General features: G+C 37.2%; 1 protein-coding gene across 1 annotated transcript; it reads left to right on the forward strand.

The window, feature by feature from the left end:
- Positions 1–4,341: 4,341 nt before the first annotated feature.
- LOC131308087 (triacylglycerol lipase 1) lies at positions 4,342–11,881 on the forward strand. The gene is made up of 9 exons (XM_058334910.1): positions 4,342–4,694; positions 5,210–5,320; positions 6,990–7,130; positions 8,026–8,136; positions 8,224–8,367; positions 8,450–8,490; positions 8,577–8,653; positions 10,758–10,853; positions 11,351–11,881. Exons 1-9 carry the CDS (start codon positions 4,359–4,361, stop codon positions 11,671–11,673), a joined length of 1,380 nt encoding a protein of 459 aa, XP_058190893.1. The 5' UTR covers positions 4,342–4,358; the 3' UTR covers positions 11,674–11,881.
- The last annotated feature ends 2,601 nt before the right edge of the window (positions 11,882–14,482 follow it).

Consider the following 14,482-nt stretch of genomic DNA (forward strand, 5'->3'; position numbering starts at 1 on the left):
AAGCTGTCCAAAAGTGTATTGGACGATCCAGATGTGCCGAGCAGAGTATCACGTGGGGAAGTTTGGATAATTTGGGTGGAGTTTTTGAGAAATTTTTAATGAGAATAATGATTGGAAGTAGGGGTAATGAGTGGAAAGAGATAGAAAGAAAAATGAGAATAATGATAGAAGATAAAGGTAATGAGTGGAGAGTAATGATTTGAAAATAGTGGTAATGCGTGTTTTTTGAGTTGGAAAAAAATTTTCAAATCTCGATGATTGAAAGGCTTTTGGCTTCAAGTGCATTTCTATAGATAGATAGATAGACATCCCGCTTTAGCTGAGGTCGCCCTTAAACCTGAAAAATGCAGACGTCAACTCACAGCCGTTGAATTGTGTTTTCAATGGTCGAGATCTGGTGATGATCATAAACCATACCATAACGTGGTTGGTGGTACTACAAATTTATTTTCTATGACACATATGTCTTTCAATGCATAGAATGAGATCGTGCATCGAACACAAGATCGAAAACTATATTTTTTATCGCTAGTATTGTGCTCATTCGATATTGGAATATTAGAAAAACCAAGTCAGGAGGAAAAGGACATGAGAACATGATTTTTTTTAAAAGAGGTACGACATTGGGAATTTTTTCGCCCCCAAGTATCAAACTAACCGGCGCAACAAGTACTTGATAAAAAAATCTATACCCTCAATCCTAATTTTCTGAATTTTCTAATTTTGAAATTCCCCCACAAAAAAAGAAAAAAGAAAACCCACATCCAAAGAGAAATGTTGTAGTTACTGACAAATGGATTTCGACGAAATTCCAACGTGCCAACCGCAACCCACAGTCTGAGAGTGAACCACGTTCTCTTCTTCCAGCATCTGCCCTACACCCGCACTTTTTTACTTTGATGAGAAGGAAATTCCTTCCACCAAAATTTATATGATATCAAGCCACACGAGAATTACAAGAATGGTTTCGTAAAGTGTAGTGATAATACTAAAATTGTTTTTATTTATGCCAAAATTCTAGTGCACAAAAGACTAGAGCCCGTTTCAGTTTTAAATAAAAGTTCTTATCTTTTAAGAATCTGTTTTCAAGTTTAAAAATAATGATCTTATTGAAATAAAAAAAAATATGCAATATGGATCTTATTTGATAAATCTCAACGAGATCTTTTGAACGATATAAAAAAAATTAAAAAAATATTTTCATAGATACATTATTTTTAGTTTGAAAATTGAAAATAAATTCTTATTTTTTAAGAAGAGTGCCTCGTTCTGCTTTCTCAAATAAGTACTTAAAAAATAAGGACATATTTTCAAATTTAAAAATAATGAGCTTAAAAAAAGAATTTTTTATTTTTTTTTACAGGGTTTGATAGATCTCATCGACATCTATCAAACAAAATCTATATTGCTTATTTTTTGATTTTAGTAAGCCTATTATTTTTAAGCGTCAAAATTACAAATAAGTACTTATTTTTTAAGGGGCGTTAACCCCATTCCATTTTCTCCAAAAATTACTTTTTCAAAAAAAAGGTAATTTCAAACTCAAATATAATAAAATGAAAAATAATTTTTTGAATTTTTTTTTCACCGTTTAAAAGATCTCAATGATATCTATCAAACAAGATCCGTATTGATAGGAAAATTATTTGCGTAAACACATAATTTTTGAGCTTGAAATTACCTTCTTTTTGAAAAAATACTTTTTTTGAGAAAGTGGAATAGGGGGGGCGTTCCACATTCCAAAACAAGCGCTTAAAAAATAAGGGCCTGTTTTCAAGCTTAAAAATAATGGGTTTATGAAAATAGTTTTTCAATTTTTTTTTACAGGGTTTGATTGATCTCAAACAAGATCCATATAGTTTATTTTTTTATTTCAATAAGCCTATTATTTTTAAGTTTGGAAATTGCAAATAAGTACTTATTTTTTAAGAAGGTATACCGGAACAATGTACAAGACTTTCATGCATTGAAGTTTTAGTACCAACAAAAATAGTTTTAGCATTATCACTTCCCTTCGCAAAATGCTGACAACACGGGTCAGGTAAGTTAACCTTTGTAAATTTTTGTTTTCACAATCTAAAGTTCGACTAATGTTTGAATGAATTTGAGATACATGTAATTTTCCGTTATACAGATTACTTTAAACTATGGTAAGAGCTCTACAAATAATTGATGACTTTCATTTTTCTGTTTTCCAATGGCTTCTTGATTGGCTTCTTTTACTTTCTGGAGGAATTTCAGTAATTTTTTTTTCTCAAGTTTTAATTTGACAATTAAATATATTTTAAACTACCATGGTGCCCGTTCAATGTACAGGATAACATAACAAAACAGATGCCATTAAATTATTTCCCGTTTCCCGTGCATCGAACGGGCACAAAGCTAGTAGGTACATATGAAAATGTACATACTATGTACATATGAATTTTGTCGAGCCCACCTCGGATCCCACAAAAATGATTTGAACCGTCCATTATTTTTAAAATATTTTTTAATGGAGCTCTGCAAAAAAAACAGCTTAATCCAATATCGGCAAGGATTTTTTCTGAATTTGTAAGGGCGAAACTACTTAATTGTTCAGTTTTGTCCCTACACATTCCGAAAAAATCCTTACTGATATCAGATTTGTTATGATCCGGGGTCACTCAACAACACAACGATATGATGAAAAACTCCCTTAATATTATTTACACAATAATACAAGATGAAAAAATCTCTCCGGGAGAGCCACAACCGGCTCTCCACCGCTCTGGTGAGCCACACCGGAGTGGGGTGTTGGCGCGAAGCACAGGATCACTCTCTACCTTATTTTCCTTACATGTATTAGGGTTTTTTTTTTGCCTATATATATTGATGTATATGAGAGCAGAGAGGTGTGTGACTGAAAACAATGTGAGGAAGAGGGTGAGGTCGAGTGGGTGAGCCGGTGTGGCTTACCGGAGCAGTGGAGAGCCGGTTGTGGCTTTCTCAGAGAGGTTTTTTCATCTTGTATTATTGTGTAAATAACATTAATGGAGTTTTTCCTTATATCGTTGTGTTATTGAGTAACCCCAGATCCTAAAAAGATTGAGTTGATTTTTTGCAGGGCCACATAAAAAAATATTCTAAAAATAATGGGCCATTCGGATTTTTTTTGTGTAAGATTTGAGGTGGGCCCCACAAAATATATATTTACATAGTATGTACAATACATATGTACTCATAGCAGTACTTATACAAAATCTCATTTTCATAAAGAATATACTTTTTCAAATTATGAATTTGACAGAAAATTACCAGACTATTTCTAGAAAAGAGTAATTTTTTATTTGAACCCAAATAGAAGTAGGATCTCTCTAGTTCTAATTTCTCTGTAGATCCATTTTAAAAAAAGTAATCCAATCAATAATGCCCTTATCTTCAATCTAACCCCAAACCTAAATCTGATTCAATTTCTTCCTCCATTTTTTCCTTCCATGTCATCCATCTCCTTCACAAAACTTGTTTAAATTATTCAACGAGTTAACGTCAAGTTGAGGTTTGGAGAAACGCAAAGTTAAGGTTTGGAGAAGCAAGATTGATAGGGACCAAGGGATCCTGCTGTGCCTGCACTACAAAGTTGTATAACAGCGATTCGGTTATTCATTTCGGTGATGGACAACTCGAATTAATAAAAGATCAAATTAAATCCAAGTCTTCGGCGTCAAAATAGACTGCCGAATCGGCTACTCTACAACCATTGCAGTGCATGCTTCAGTGCAGAATTTCCCATTCCAATTGATAGTGGTATGGACCGTAAAAGTAAAAAAAAATTACTTTTTCGATTTGTCTTGTCGGGACGAATTAATAAGGCTCCGTTTGTTTGGACGTAAAATGTTTTACCTATTTTATACTAGTGTTTGGTTGTGTAAAAAATAAGAAAAACATTTTACATGTAAAACATTTTTCATTAATTGGATGAAAATGACTTACCTTTAAATTTTTCGTAAGTTATTTTCCGAAATGAATCCGCTGCCTTCTACTGCAATTCTCACTGCTCAATTTTCTCGATCGTCAGTCATGATCCACGTTTAATTCCAATATTCTCAGATCTCTTCATCGTTTAAGCCCCCTCTCTTTACACTATTTTATCGATTTTTAAAAATATTTTTCAAGTACTAATCAAACACCGAAAAATAAAAATTTAAAATTTGTTTTCTGAAAAAATATTTACATGAAAAACATTTACATCGAAACAAACGGAGCATAAGTCACTCAAATTTGACACAAAATTAATAAATAAATAAAAAAGATTGAATAAGAAAAAAAAATGCACTTTTAAAAAATGGTTATTTAACTGGTTCTTTTTTGCGAAAGGAAAGGAAGATTCGAAGTTACTTATGAGAATGGATAAGGAATCGAAGTCATTAACGAGGATGCGCTGCACGTGTTGCCATCGAGCGTTGGAAATACTCCGCGTCAGAAGCCCAACTGCTCCTCTCTCTCTCGCTCTCTCGCTCTCTCTCTCTCTCCCATTTTCCTGGCGTCCTCTTCCCTCTCCCGCCTCCTCGGTGATGGAGAAGTTGGCGGTGGCGGCGATCGTCACCGTCGCATTCTTTTTCACTCTCTCGTTTTCCGGCGTAGAATCTGGCAGCAACTTCACCGGAGATTCAAGCATCGGCGGTTTATGCCCTGACCTCATCCAACGCTTCGATTATCCTTGCTCCGAGCACAAAGTAATCTCTCTCTCTCTCTCTCTCTCTCTCTCTCTCTCTCTCTCTCTCTCTCTCTCCTAGTTTATCTTTGCTCGATTAGTTGCTCCCGTATTTGAGCCATTGTATTTGGATCTATGCTAATTAATGAGATGAACCACGGTGTAGGAGTGACCTAGAAGTGACTACTTGATTTTGAGATTTGATTTTACTGTTATTTTAGAGCATCTCCAGCCCTTATGCTAATTTGAGTAAAAGCTTCACTACTGGTATGGTTGTAAATTCGAGGGGAGAAATAGCCTTGTAAAATTTGCGTAAGGATTTGAGTCTCCTTGAGTAAAATTCAATTTGGTATGGATTTGAGTGAAGTAGGTTTTAAATGATATTTACTCAAATATTTAGTTCGAGTAAAAGAAGGTTAAGGGCTGGAGATGTTCTAAAGTGCTTTTATTTTTATTTTTATGTTTATTGTTGGATTTGATTAGTTGCGTGCTTAGTGAAATGGGGGGTTTGTCTCCATTTGCTTTGTCAAATTCCAGGTGCAGACAAAGGATGGTTACGTATTGGGCCTTCATCGCGTCTCATCCGTAGCTGGGATGTTGAGAGAACAAAGGGGTCCTCCCGTTCTGCTTCTACATGGACTCTTTATGGTGAGCTTTCTCACCATTATTTCGAGCATAAACTGTTTTCACAGTAATGTCTTTGTATCTGTTTAATCTCATTTTAAGACTTACTACTATTCACCAAAAAGAGTAAAAGATACTACGATATCCCAGTGATTGCTAGTTTTCCAAAGGTTAGCAATATATACAGATACGCATGTATACACATGTATTGATGCTAGCGATGTGGGTGCAAATCTTTCTTAGGAATACCTTATGCATTAAAAAAATTCCATTGCCGTTGCAAGAACTATCTGCAAACTTTTCCTTCGAAAGTGCACTATTAAGTTGTCTAATCAAACATCTGGAGATATATGGGTCAGGAAGCGGTCAAAACCGCATGGACGTTAGAATTCTCTTAACTTATGGGGTCTTTGAAGGAAAGTGAAAATGTGAGCCAACATAATAAACTGACCCAGGCGCCGCCTAGTGCCTAGGCCGATTAATCAGGGATTATTAGGCACCTAGAGATTAGTCAAGCTCTTTTCTTTAAATATTCGCCACCCCTCCCCAAGTTTTGAGTAAGTAGAACAACACAAGTAGAACAAAACATTAAATAACATCCAAAATAGAATCATTAAACATTCAAGGTCTCAGATTCAGAACAACCAACGTATAAAGCAAATAGAAAACTAAATGGTGCATCACCCATGTAAACATGCCAATGGTGCATCACCAATGTAAAACAGTAATGCCCACATAGAAGTAGAACTCATATGCATACCCCTCCCCAAAATCAGGCTTGGTCAGAAGATCAACTAAAGAAAAAGAATAATCATGCGACTTGTTAAGCCAACAATGAACACATTATGACTTGGGGCAAAATGGAGTTTATTTGCAAAGTAGCTTCTTAGACATAAGACACTCTCGTTTGTATTGTCCATGTCATAGAAGATAAAAATTATAATTACCATGCGAACAATGTGTATTTATGTTCTTAGTTGGTCATTTTGCTAGTGAATTGCTCAATAGTAAATGTGATTGTAAAGTATACCCCTGCATGTGCTGCTAGATACACGTAAAACTACACCTATTTTTCCTATACCATCATTTTTAAGGCAAGAGGGAAGGGCAACGGAATGGTGTATGAAGAAATGGCCTATAACGTGGGGTTGGTTGTTCCTTCATTTCGTAGTCCAGGATTATCACAGATCCATGCGAGGAATATCTAGTATGCGAAGTGGATGACACCTTGTGAGGGGTTGTTTGGTTGGACTTTGGAGAACTCTGTGAAAGCCTCAAAGGCGTAACTCTGAGACATGAAACGGTTTCTTTGGCTTGTTAATCAACCATGTAGTTTCTGCTCTTCTATTTGGTCCCCCATAAGTATCTGTCCTTCTTCCTTCTCGTTTCCTTCTTCCTTCTTCTGGATACTTCTCAGTCTTTCACCTAAGGTTCTTCAAGGCTTCTATAACCTAATCTGGTTGCCAGTGCTTTCTTGGCTAAACATCTTTTTTCCTCTATCTTCACGCTACCTTATAAATGTTATTATGGATGTCTCAGGGTTCAAGTGTTTGTTTTTGTAAGATATTTATTCAATCATGGAGTATGCGCGTTTAAGATAAAGTGGAACTCACGCACTTTCTTTCCCTTTTGATAGTCACTGTATGAGAAAAGTTTTATGTGGTGACAGTTGTTTGCTTTAATATTCAAATAGGCTGGTGATGCATGGTTTTTAGGTTCTATGAATCAATCACTGGGTTACATCCTTGCTGATCATGGTTTCGATGTCTGGGTTGGAAGTGTGCGCGGTACACGATGGAGTCATGGGCATGTATCACTATCAGAGAAAGATAAGGTATCATATCTTTTTCTACTTCTCAAAAAAGAATAAAATGGGTAGATGCCTAGTTTTGTTTTTCCTTTCATATTGTTCCATTTCTTTTTTAATTCTGGTTGCTCTCTCTAAGCAATCTGAACAAACCACATGGTGAATGCAAAATCCTGGCTTGCCTCTATTCTCTAGTTATTTTCTATGCCTCTGCTGGATACATGCAACTATAATGGTACATAAAGTATTATATCTTCCATTTTTTCCATTAGAAAGACATGGGCTATGCACATGATCTCTTTCTCACTATGTGACCAACTAATCCTCTGATTCCATTCAATTTTAGATGTCAATAAAGACCGTAAACCCTGAGAGATGTATGGATGTAGTATTGCAATCAAATTAGGTATCCAATTTAATAGCAGTCATATGTGGAGGATTGGCATTTCATTCTTGACTGTCACAACTGGAAAGTGCATGGCAAAAGTGAGATGCAAGGAAAATTGCAGGGTTGCAAATGTATGCAAGCAAGCTTATTTTTCTTTCTCAAGTTCATAGTTGATCTTGTAAAAACAGAAGAGTTCAAATTTGATACATGATCCTCTAAACAAATCATAACAAAAGAGTTCAAACTTCAAAGTTCTGTTTAGGCAATAACGATGCTCCCTTAAATAGTTGGATTCCCAAAGAGGGACGATGAAATAGGAATGGAGGGATTAGTAATTACCAAACATGGATGTAGTGACGGAGATATTTATCTAAGTAAAGGAAATATGTTTTGATTGAGATTGAACTTGAAAGCTGAATGAATGGAAAATGTGAAGACTCTTAACAAGACATCCAGATCCAAAATTGCCCTCTTACTCGTGCACGTTTTGCTTCCCATAAGATGATAACGCTTTTTGTCCATTCTTGGTTTTAGGAATTTTGGGACTGGAGTTGGGAGGAATTGGCTCTTTATGACCTTGCTGCAATGCTCCGTTATGTAAATTTGGTTTCAAACACTGAAGTTTTCATTGTTGGACATTCACAGGTCTGTTGTTTCTTAAAAACACGTCTTCTTCTGGTGTTGTGATTTGCTTTTGGTTTCTATTGGTTCATTATTACGGTTACTTTGCAGGGGACAATTATATCTCTAGCTGCTTTCACTGAGCCAGACATCGTAAAAATGGTTGCGGGTGCTGCCCTTCTATGCCCCATAACATACTTGGAACATGTCAGCGCTCCATTGGTTCTTAGACTTGTTAGCATGCATCTTGACCAGGTGATTATCTCGTTTTGATGTGGTAAAATTACTGCAATAAATGATTTGTGGTAACCTTTGCAATTAAGTTCCCTATGGACAGGTGGTTCTTGCATTGGGCATTCATCAGCTTAATTTTAAAAGGTCTTTCTCTACTGGATTTCCCCTCCTTGTTTTCCAGGCTTTATTGTTCCAGGTTTTTAGTCTATGACAAGTTTTATGATGTATAGTGATATTTTGGCTGAAATCTTGGATTCTGTATGTGATGGGCATGTAGACTGCAAAGACTTGTTAACTTCCATCACAGGTTCTTCTTCTTCTCCTCCTCCTCCTCCTTTTTGCATGTGCCAAGCCACCGTTTAGTGGACAAATATAACCTTGCTCGTCATATATAGTACACATTAATTTGTAAGTAGTTTTACTGGGTCCTTTCTGTGTATATTTTCTGTTCTTCTTGGGGTGTAATTTGGGACCCAATGATAGAGAATGATAATATCTAATCTAGGTAATGTGAGTGCGTTTATGCAACTGACTCTCCAACTCTCTGTTGCCATAGGATCCGATTGTTAGAAGCACTCAGTAAATGGTATTCTGATGATGGAGCCATTCTTTAACTATATAGGGTCACCTTTAGTAGGGTTTGCTTACGGTTTTGTCCTTTGAAGAATGTTACAAGCAAAAGCCCCGTCTATTTCTACTCACCCGGATTAATTTGGATTGGGCATGTTGTAAAAAAAAAATGCCTCTCGTTCTGTAGTCTCAAACCGCGAAGCCTTACGGTCGAGAAAAGTCCCAAAGGAAAGAAGACTGACACAAAATTGACTGACAGATGAAATCCCTGCAACGAAGGACCCGTTCAATATTGACCCACTTCTCAGATTAACCAATAAAAAAAATTCTTCGGGTTGAAGCAGTACAAGCACCTGCAAACTGCTCGTGATGAGCACTGTCATAAAATGAATGGGTAAGCCCGGTAGTTCAAGGTCGTAATCTACGGGATCAACTCAGAGCTGATGTTGTTCTTTGTTTACCAGGGAAACTCCATTGCTAGGCCCACCTGGATATAGGCTCGTACAGAGACAATATCCAGTGACAGATTCATTTTCAGAGTCGGATCGAGTGGAATCTGTCCCAGAAGTGGGGCCAAGCCAGGGGCAGTGGGGGATTGAGATCGGGCCGGGCCAACAAGCAACATCAGCTTCTAGGGCAGACATGACACTGAAAGATATATGATAATAATACTGGTTATGATATTTAGAGGAGCCCAATTGGGCATTTGGGCCCTTTAATTTCTGACTAGTTAATGGTTCCCCTGATGGCTGACTGCACTAAATTGGATGGGTGAAATGAAGGGAGTTAATGCTGTCTGAGTGATTCAGTGTTGCTGCTGGACTTGTTTTTTAGTGGAGTTAATATTCAGAATTGCTGTATTCAGATGTCAATAGGGTAATGGTAAAATGACTACTCTAGGAAGTTTTAGTGGACTAGACTTGGAAGTTGCCGTAAGTAAATTGAGACATAATACTAGACTACTGAATATGAATGATGTGATAGGCTGCACATCGCTCTAATTTATGAAGGCTCTTGTTATACAGAAAGTCTACGCCGACTGCTCAACTTTTACCGCTCTCCCCACCACTCTCAATCTCACGGTCCAAAAGTGTTTTGGACGGTCTGGATTGTAAAAAACTCTTCCAGGGAAGAGCCTCATCCCTGGAATAGTTTTTTTAAAATCCGGACCATTGATTGCCGAGACGGACGGTGAGATGTTGAGTGGTGAGTGGGCGTAGCATCGCTGCTTATTATAAGCCAATATTTGGTCCCCTTGAATGACTTCACTTGCAAAAGCCATCATAAGTATTACTTTTTATAACACGAGTTATGAGGTCGTTGTGTGGGCCTGCTCGACAACTATATTGATTAAGAAGTCAGGCACCTACCACCGGAGGTGGTTGCCAAGATGGCACGTGGTGTGGGTGAAATTCCCTCCCAAGCACACGGTCGCGGTTTGAATCCCGCTTGAACCAGATGCTGTATATTGGGCACCATATGTCTAGCTTGCTCCTTGGTGGGGCTGTGGTGTCGAATTACGCTCCTGTTGGTAGGGTACTTTGAGCTTAGCTCCTTCAATGGGTGGTACTGGCTTACTGGCTGAACATGCTATGTTGGTTGGGAGCCCCTCTTTCCTGAAGGGGATTGCAACTTGTAACTCAAGTCTCCCCCTCCCAACCTTTTAATGCAGCAAAAAAAGAAAAGAAAAGTCAGGGACCTATTTTCCAAGAAATAGGAGATGATAGATGATGATCAATTAGTATTTGGTTGTCCGATCTTGTACTTTGTTTTCTATGTACTCTTAAATATGTTTGTACTCCATACTTTCGGACATCTTACCAAGAGCATTCACTTTGCAGGGCCAAACTGTTGCCTTAATATGTCTCAAGTTGATTTTTTCCTGGAATATGAACCTCATCCATCATCCTCAAAAAATTTGAATCATCTTTTCCAGAGTAAGCTCTTTGCACTTCCAAGTAGCATTTTATTGGTCTGCATTTAATTTAGCTTGAAGATGCTTCTTCATCCTATCCATTAGCCCCATCTATTCATACAGCTGCAACATTGCCTTTGATTGCGACTAGAAATTGGTTTACTGGTTCTTCTTGTTTAGATTTGGAGGTGTAGATCCCAACTAATTCTATTAAGTTTCCTGTCACCGTCAAACATTTTCCTTTTTTCTGGTAATATTTATGCTAGTGCGAAAAGAGCACGAGGGAGTTAGAATGAAGGGAGAAGCATGAAGTAGCGAGGTTTCTCGTATCAAATTGCCTTACATAGTGCATGAGCAAGCAAGTGATGCTTACATCTGTTTTCATTGAATAACGGGCTATCGCTCAAATACTCGTAAATTATTTGCTAAGTATAATGTTCTTACGCAACGCTTCTGGGTTTGTGTTATTTTCTCTCGCTCTCTCTCTAGGGTGCTTACTAATGCTTCATGTCTTGGCAGTGATCCGCAAAGGCACTTTTGCAAGGTATGACTACGGAAGGTCGAAAAACATTAGGCGATATGGCCAGTTTAAACCACCGACTTTTGATCTTAGCCGAATACCCAAATCATTGCCAATGTGGATGGGCTACGGGGCAAATGATGACCTGGCAGACTTGATGGATTTTCAGCACACGCTGAGGGAATTGGAGTCCCTGCCGGAGTTGCTTTACCTTGAGAACTACGGTCACGTTGACTTTCTAATGGGTGTGACAGCAAATAGAGATGTTTATGATGATATGATCGAGTTTTTCAGGTCATTGTTGGGAAAATCTAGTAGTTGACTGCGTCTTTACACAAAATGGTCATTTGTGTGTACTTCTAGTGGTTGTGGAGGAAAGCCTAATACTAGTAAGGTCTTTAAGTGTTGAGCACCAATGGGTGTAGGTTGCTCTGGAAAAAAGCCAAAGTTACTTGGGCAAAATGCTCTGTCTTGGTTGTAGCTCCGTATATATTGTTGTATATATTGTTCTATAGAGATCCTTTTTCTTCTGTTGGTCTTCAACGTATAATTTTCCGTCGTTTTGAAAATTGGAAGCCAAAAAGAGCATGGACGATTTTTCTTTTTAGCCCCAAGGTCCATACACACCCTTGAAAACGAGTTCAGGTTGAACCAGGAAGGTTAAAAGTTTCCTTGTCCATTGCTCATCGATGCCAATACCACCCCATATTTTAAATGCTACAACCTTGGCCAAAAATCTCATGGGCCATCTCCAAATAAGGAGTCCAAAAACTACTGTGGCATAATTTTTCAGAGAGACTAGAGGCACCACATGATAGTGTCCCAAATACACTGAATAATATCTCCTAAAATTGAGTGAAAGAGAGATTCATTTCTCCAACAGATGAACATACCCTTTTTCTTCCATCTGAGAGTTACTAGTTACTACAAAAGTTCAGTGCAGCTCTTTACGTATGCTTTTTCTAAGGTTAAGCTAGGTTTTTATGCGTATAATTTCTGATATGTTTTTTTTTTTTTTTTCATAATTCAGGTGTCCGGATTAGATTATATCGTACCTCAATTAATCTTGAGAGGCTAATACAACAAAGTCAAAGTAGTGAAATTACTGAATATGATTGTTGGTCAAATAACACCCATTTAGAGAAAGGATCAAAGTAAACTTGGCCCTCATTTATTAATTATTAATTTAGGGTCCTTTTCTTTTCCTTCTTGAGCATGTCTTTGTTGGAAGAGGATCTTATTTTCCCACGTTCCCTAATAATCCTTCATCCATTTTGATATTACTAGAAAAGTAACACGTGCGATGCACGTGGACCAAATCAAAAAACATATACCCTTTAGTGTAACTACTTTGTAATCCCAAACACTGAGTCCATAGAACTTAATTTTTCCGTTCAAATCAAGTCTCAATTACACCAATACACATGAAAAACTACCTTTTGAATATAGACCACTTGCGGATCAATATATATATAGACCACTTGGTTATCAAAAAAGAATATAGACCACTTGGTTAGATAGAAGGTTCTTGTGAGCTTAAATCCTGAAGGACATCATTGGGTTCTTCCACGTGCTGCCGATAGTTGGGTAATGTACAGTGATTGTATTACTGTATTACCTTATGTACTCATGTAACGCTTATGTGCCAGGTATCTATGAGGAAATTTGGTATTTGTGAGACTAGCTCATTAACCGTTAATGGCTTCGTAAATAAAAGTATTACCCACCAAAGAAAAAGACATGATTATCAAAATGACAATGTAGATAGTTAATCATATAATGTTTTTTCCCACAATGTATGTCCTCCTGACCAGCATTCGTAACCTAATAAGAACAATTTTGCTTTTAAATGATCTGTATTTCTCATCCTAAGATCCAAAGGTTTTGCCTCACCATACTTGACATTCTCGCATAGTATAATTTTATCATGTTGTTTGGTGTTATTATGCTTCTAACGACAATAGAAATACTCCTATTTTGAAAGTCACAACAAAAAATAGACAAACAATCAAAGTAAGAACATAAGATTGAATGTACTTATGAATATGGGATAGTCTACGGATGCAGATTCCAACTACCATGCCCTCAAAATGTTTAACAAAATACCTGCATCTATGAACCAAAAAGATTAGTTCATAAGTTAATTTGTTTGGTACATCTTCTCGATTTCACTTCCTTTTTGCAAAATTCTTTCGTTGTTGGGCTTGATGATAATAGGAGGAAAAGACAAAGATATATAAACAATTACACACACATAGATATAGGAGAACAACTTTTCAATTTTGACCAGTAAAAATTATCTTTTACCGATCAATATTGATTTCCAATTCGGATCGTTCAAAACACTTTTGGATGCTCGCAATCGACTTCCATAAAAACTTGTTTACGGAACCCTCCGCATAAAAGATTTTTTTGTAGACATAAATACGCCAACTATTCTCTACAACTTAATTTGTTCAAATTCTAAAGCAAGTTTACTATGGAGTCTACTTGTTTGTTTCTCCCAATCCGTGCGGCGCGTCACTTAAGAGCTGCATTCCACTCATTTTGGGGGAGCAATTATTAATAGCCTAAATGAAACACACAATCGAATTCACATACAATTCCATTTTCCCGCTTCTTCCGTTCTCATATTTGAAGGCTGCATGCTATTAAGAAATTGTTAATATCAACCGACAACGAACAAACCTTTGAGGATAATGAAGAAATGGAACCCTTCGTACAGATAAATTTTGGTGGCTTTTGGGTGGATTTAGGCACCACTTCTCTCCGGTCATACAAAAACATGTTGAGGATTTGAAGCGAACATTTGGTGTGCATAACGTCCCCTGCAAGGAACCCCGTCCACACTACATATTCTATCAATAAGACAAGGGATAAAAGGCTAAAATCATTATCCCTAATACAAACAAATTTTCAGATTTTGAAGTTGTAGAATAGCCAAAGCGAATAATCCGCCTATGTCAATTTCCTGTTCTACTAATGAATATTATAGGAATACGGTGGATACGTTTGGGCTGACTAGGGAGGCATCTCGTATCTGTGAGAACCTAATTAAAAGGGCAGAGATGGAGATGGAGGGCAGAATATGGAGACTGTGTTTGTCTCCGTAGATGATTCCTCCGACATCG

This window comes from Rhododendron vialii, chromosome 11a, assembly GCF_030253575.1.
Source record: "Rhododendron vialii isolate Sample 1 chromosome 11a, ASM3025357v1".
Lineage (NCBI taxonomy): Eukaryota > Viridiplantae > Streptophyta > Magnoliopsida > Ericales > Ericaceae > Rhododendron > Rhododendron vialii.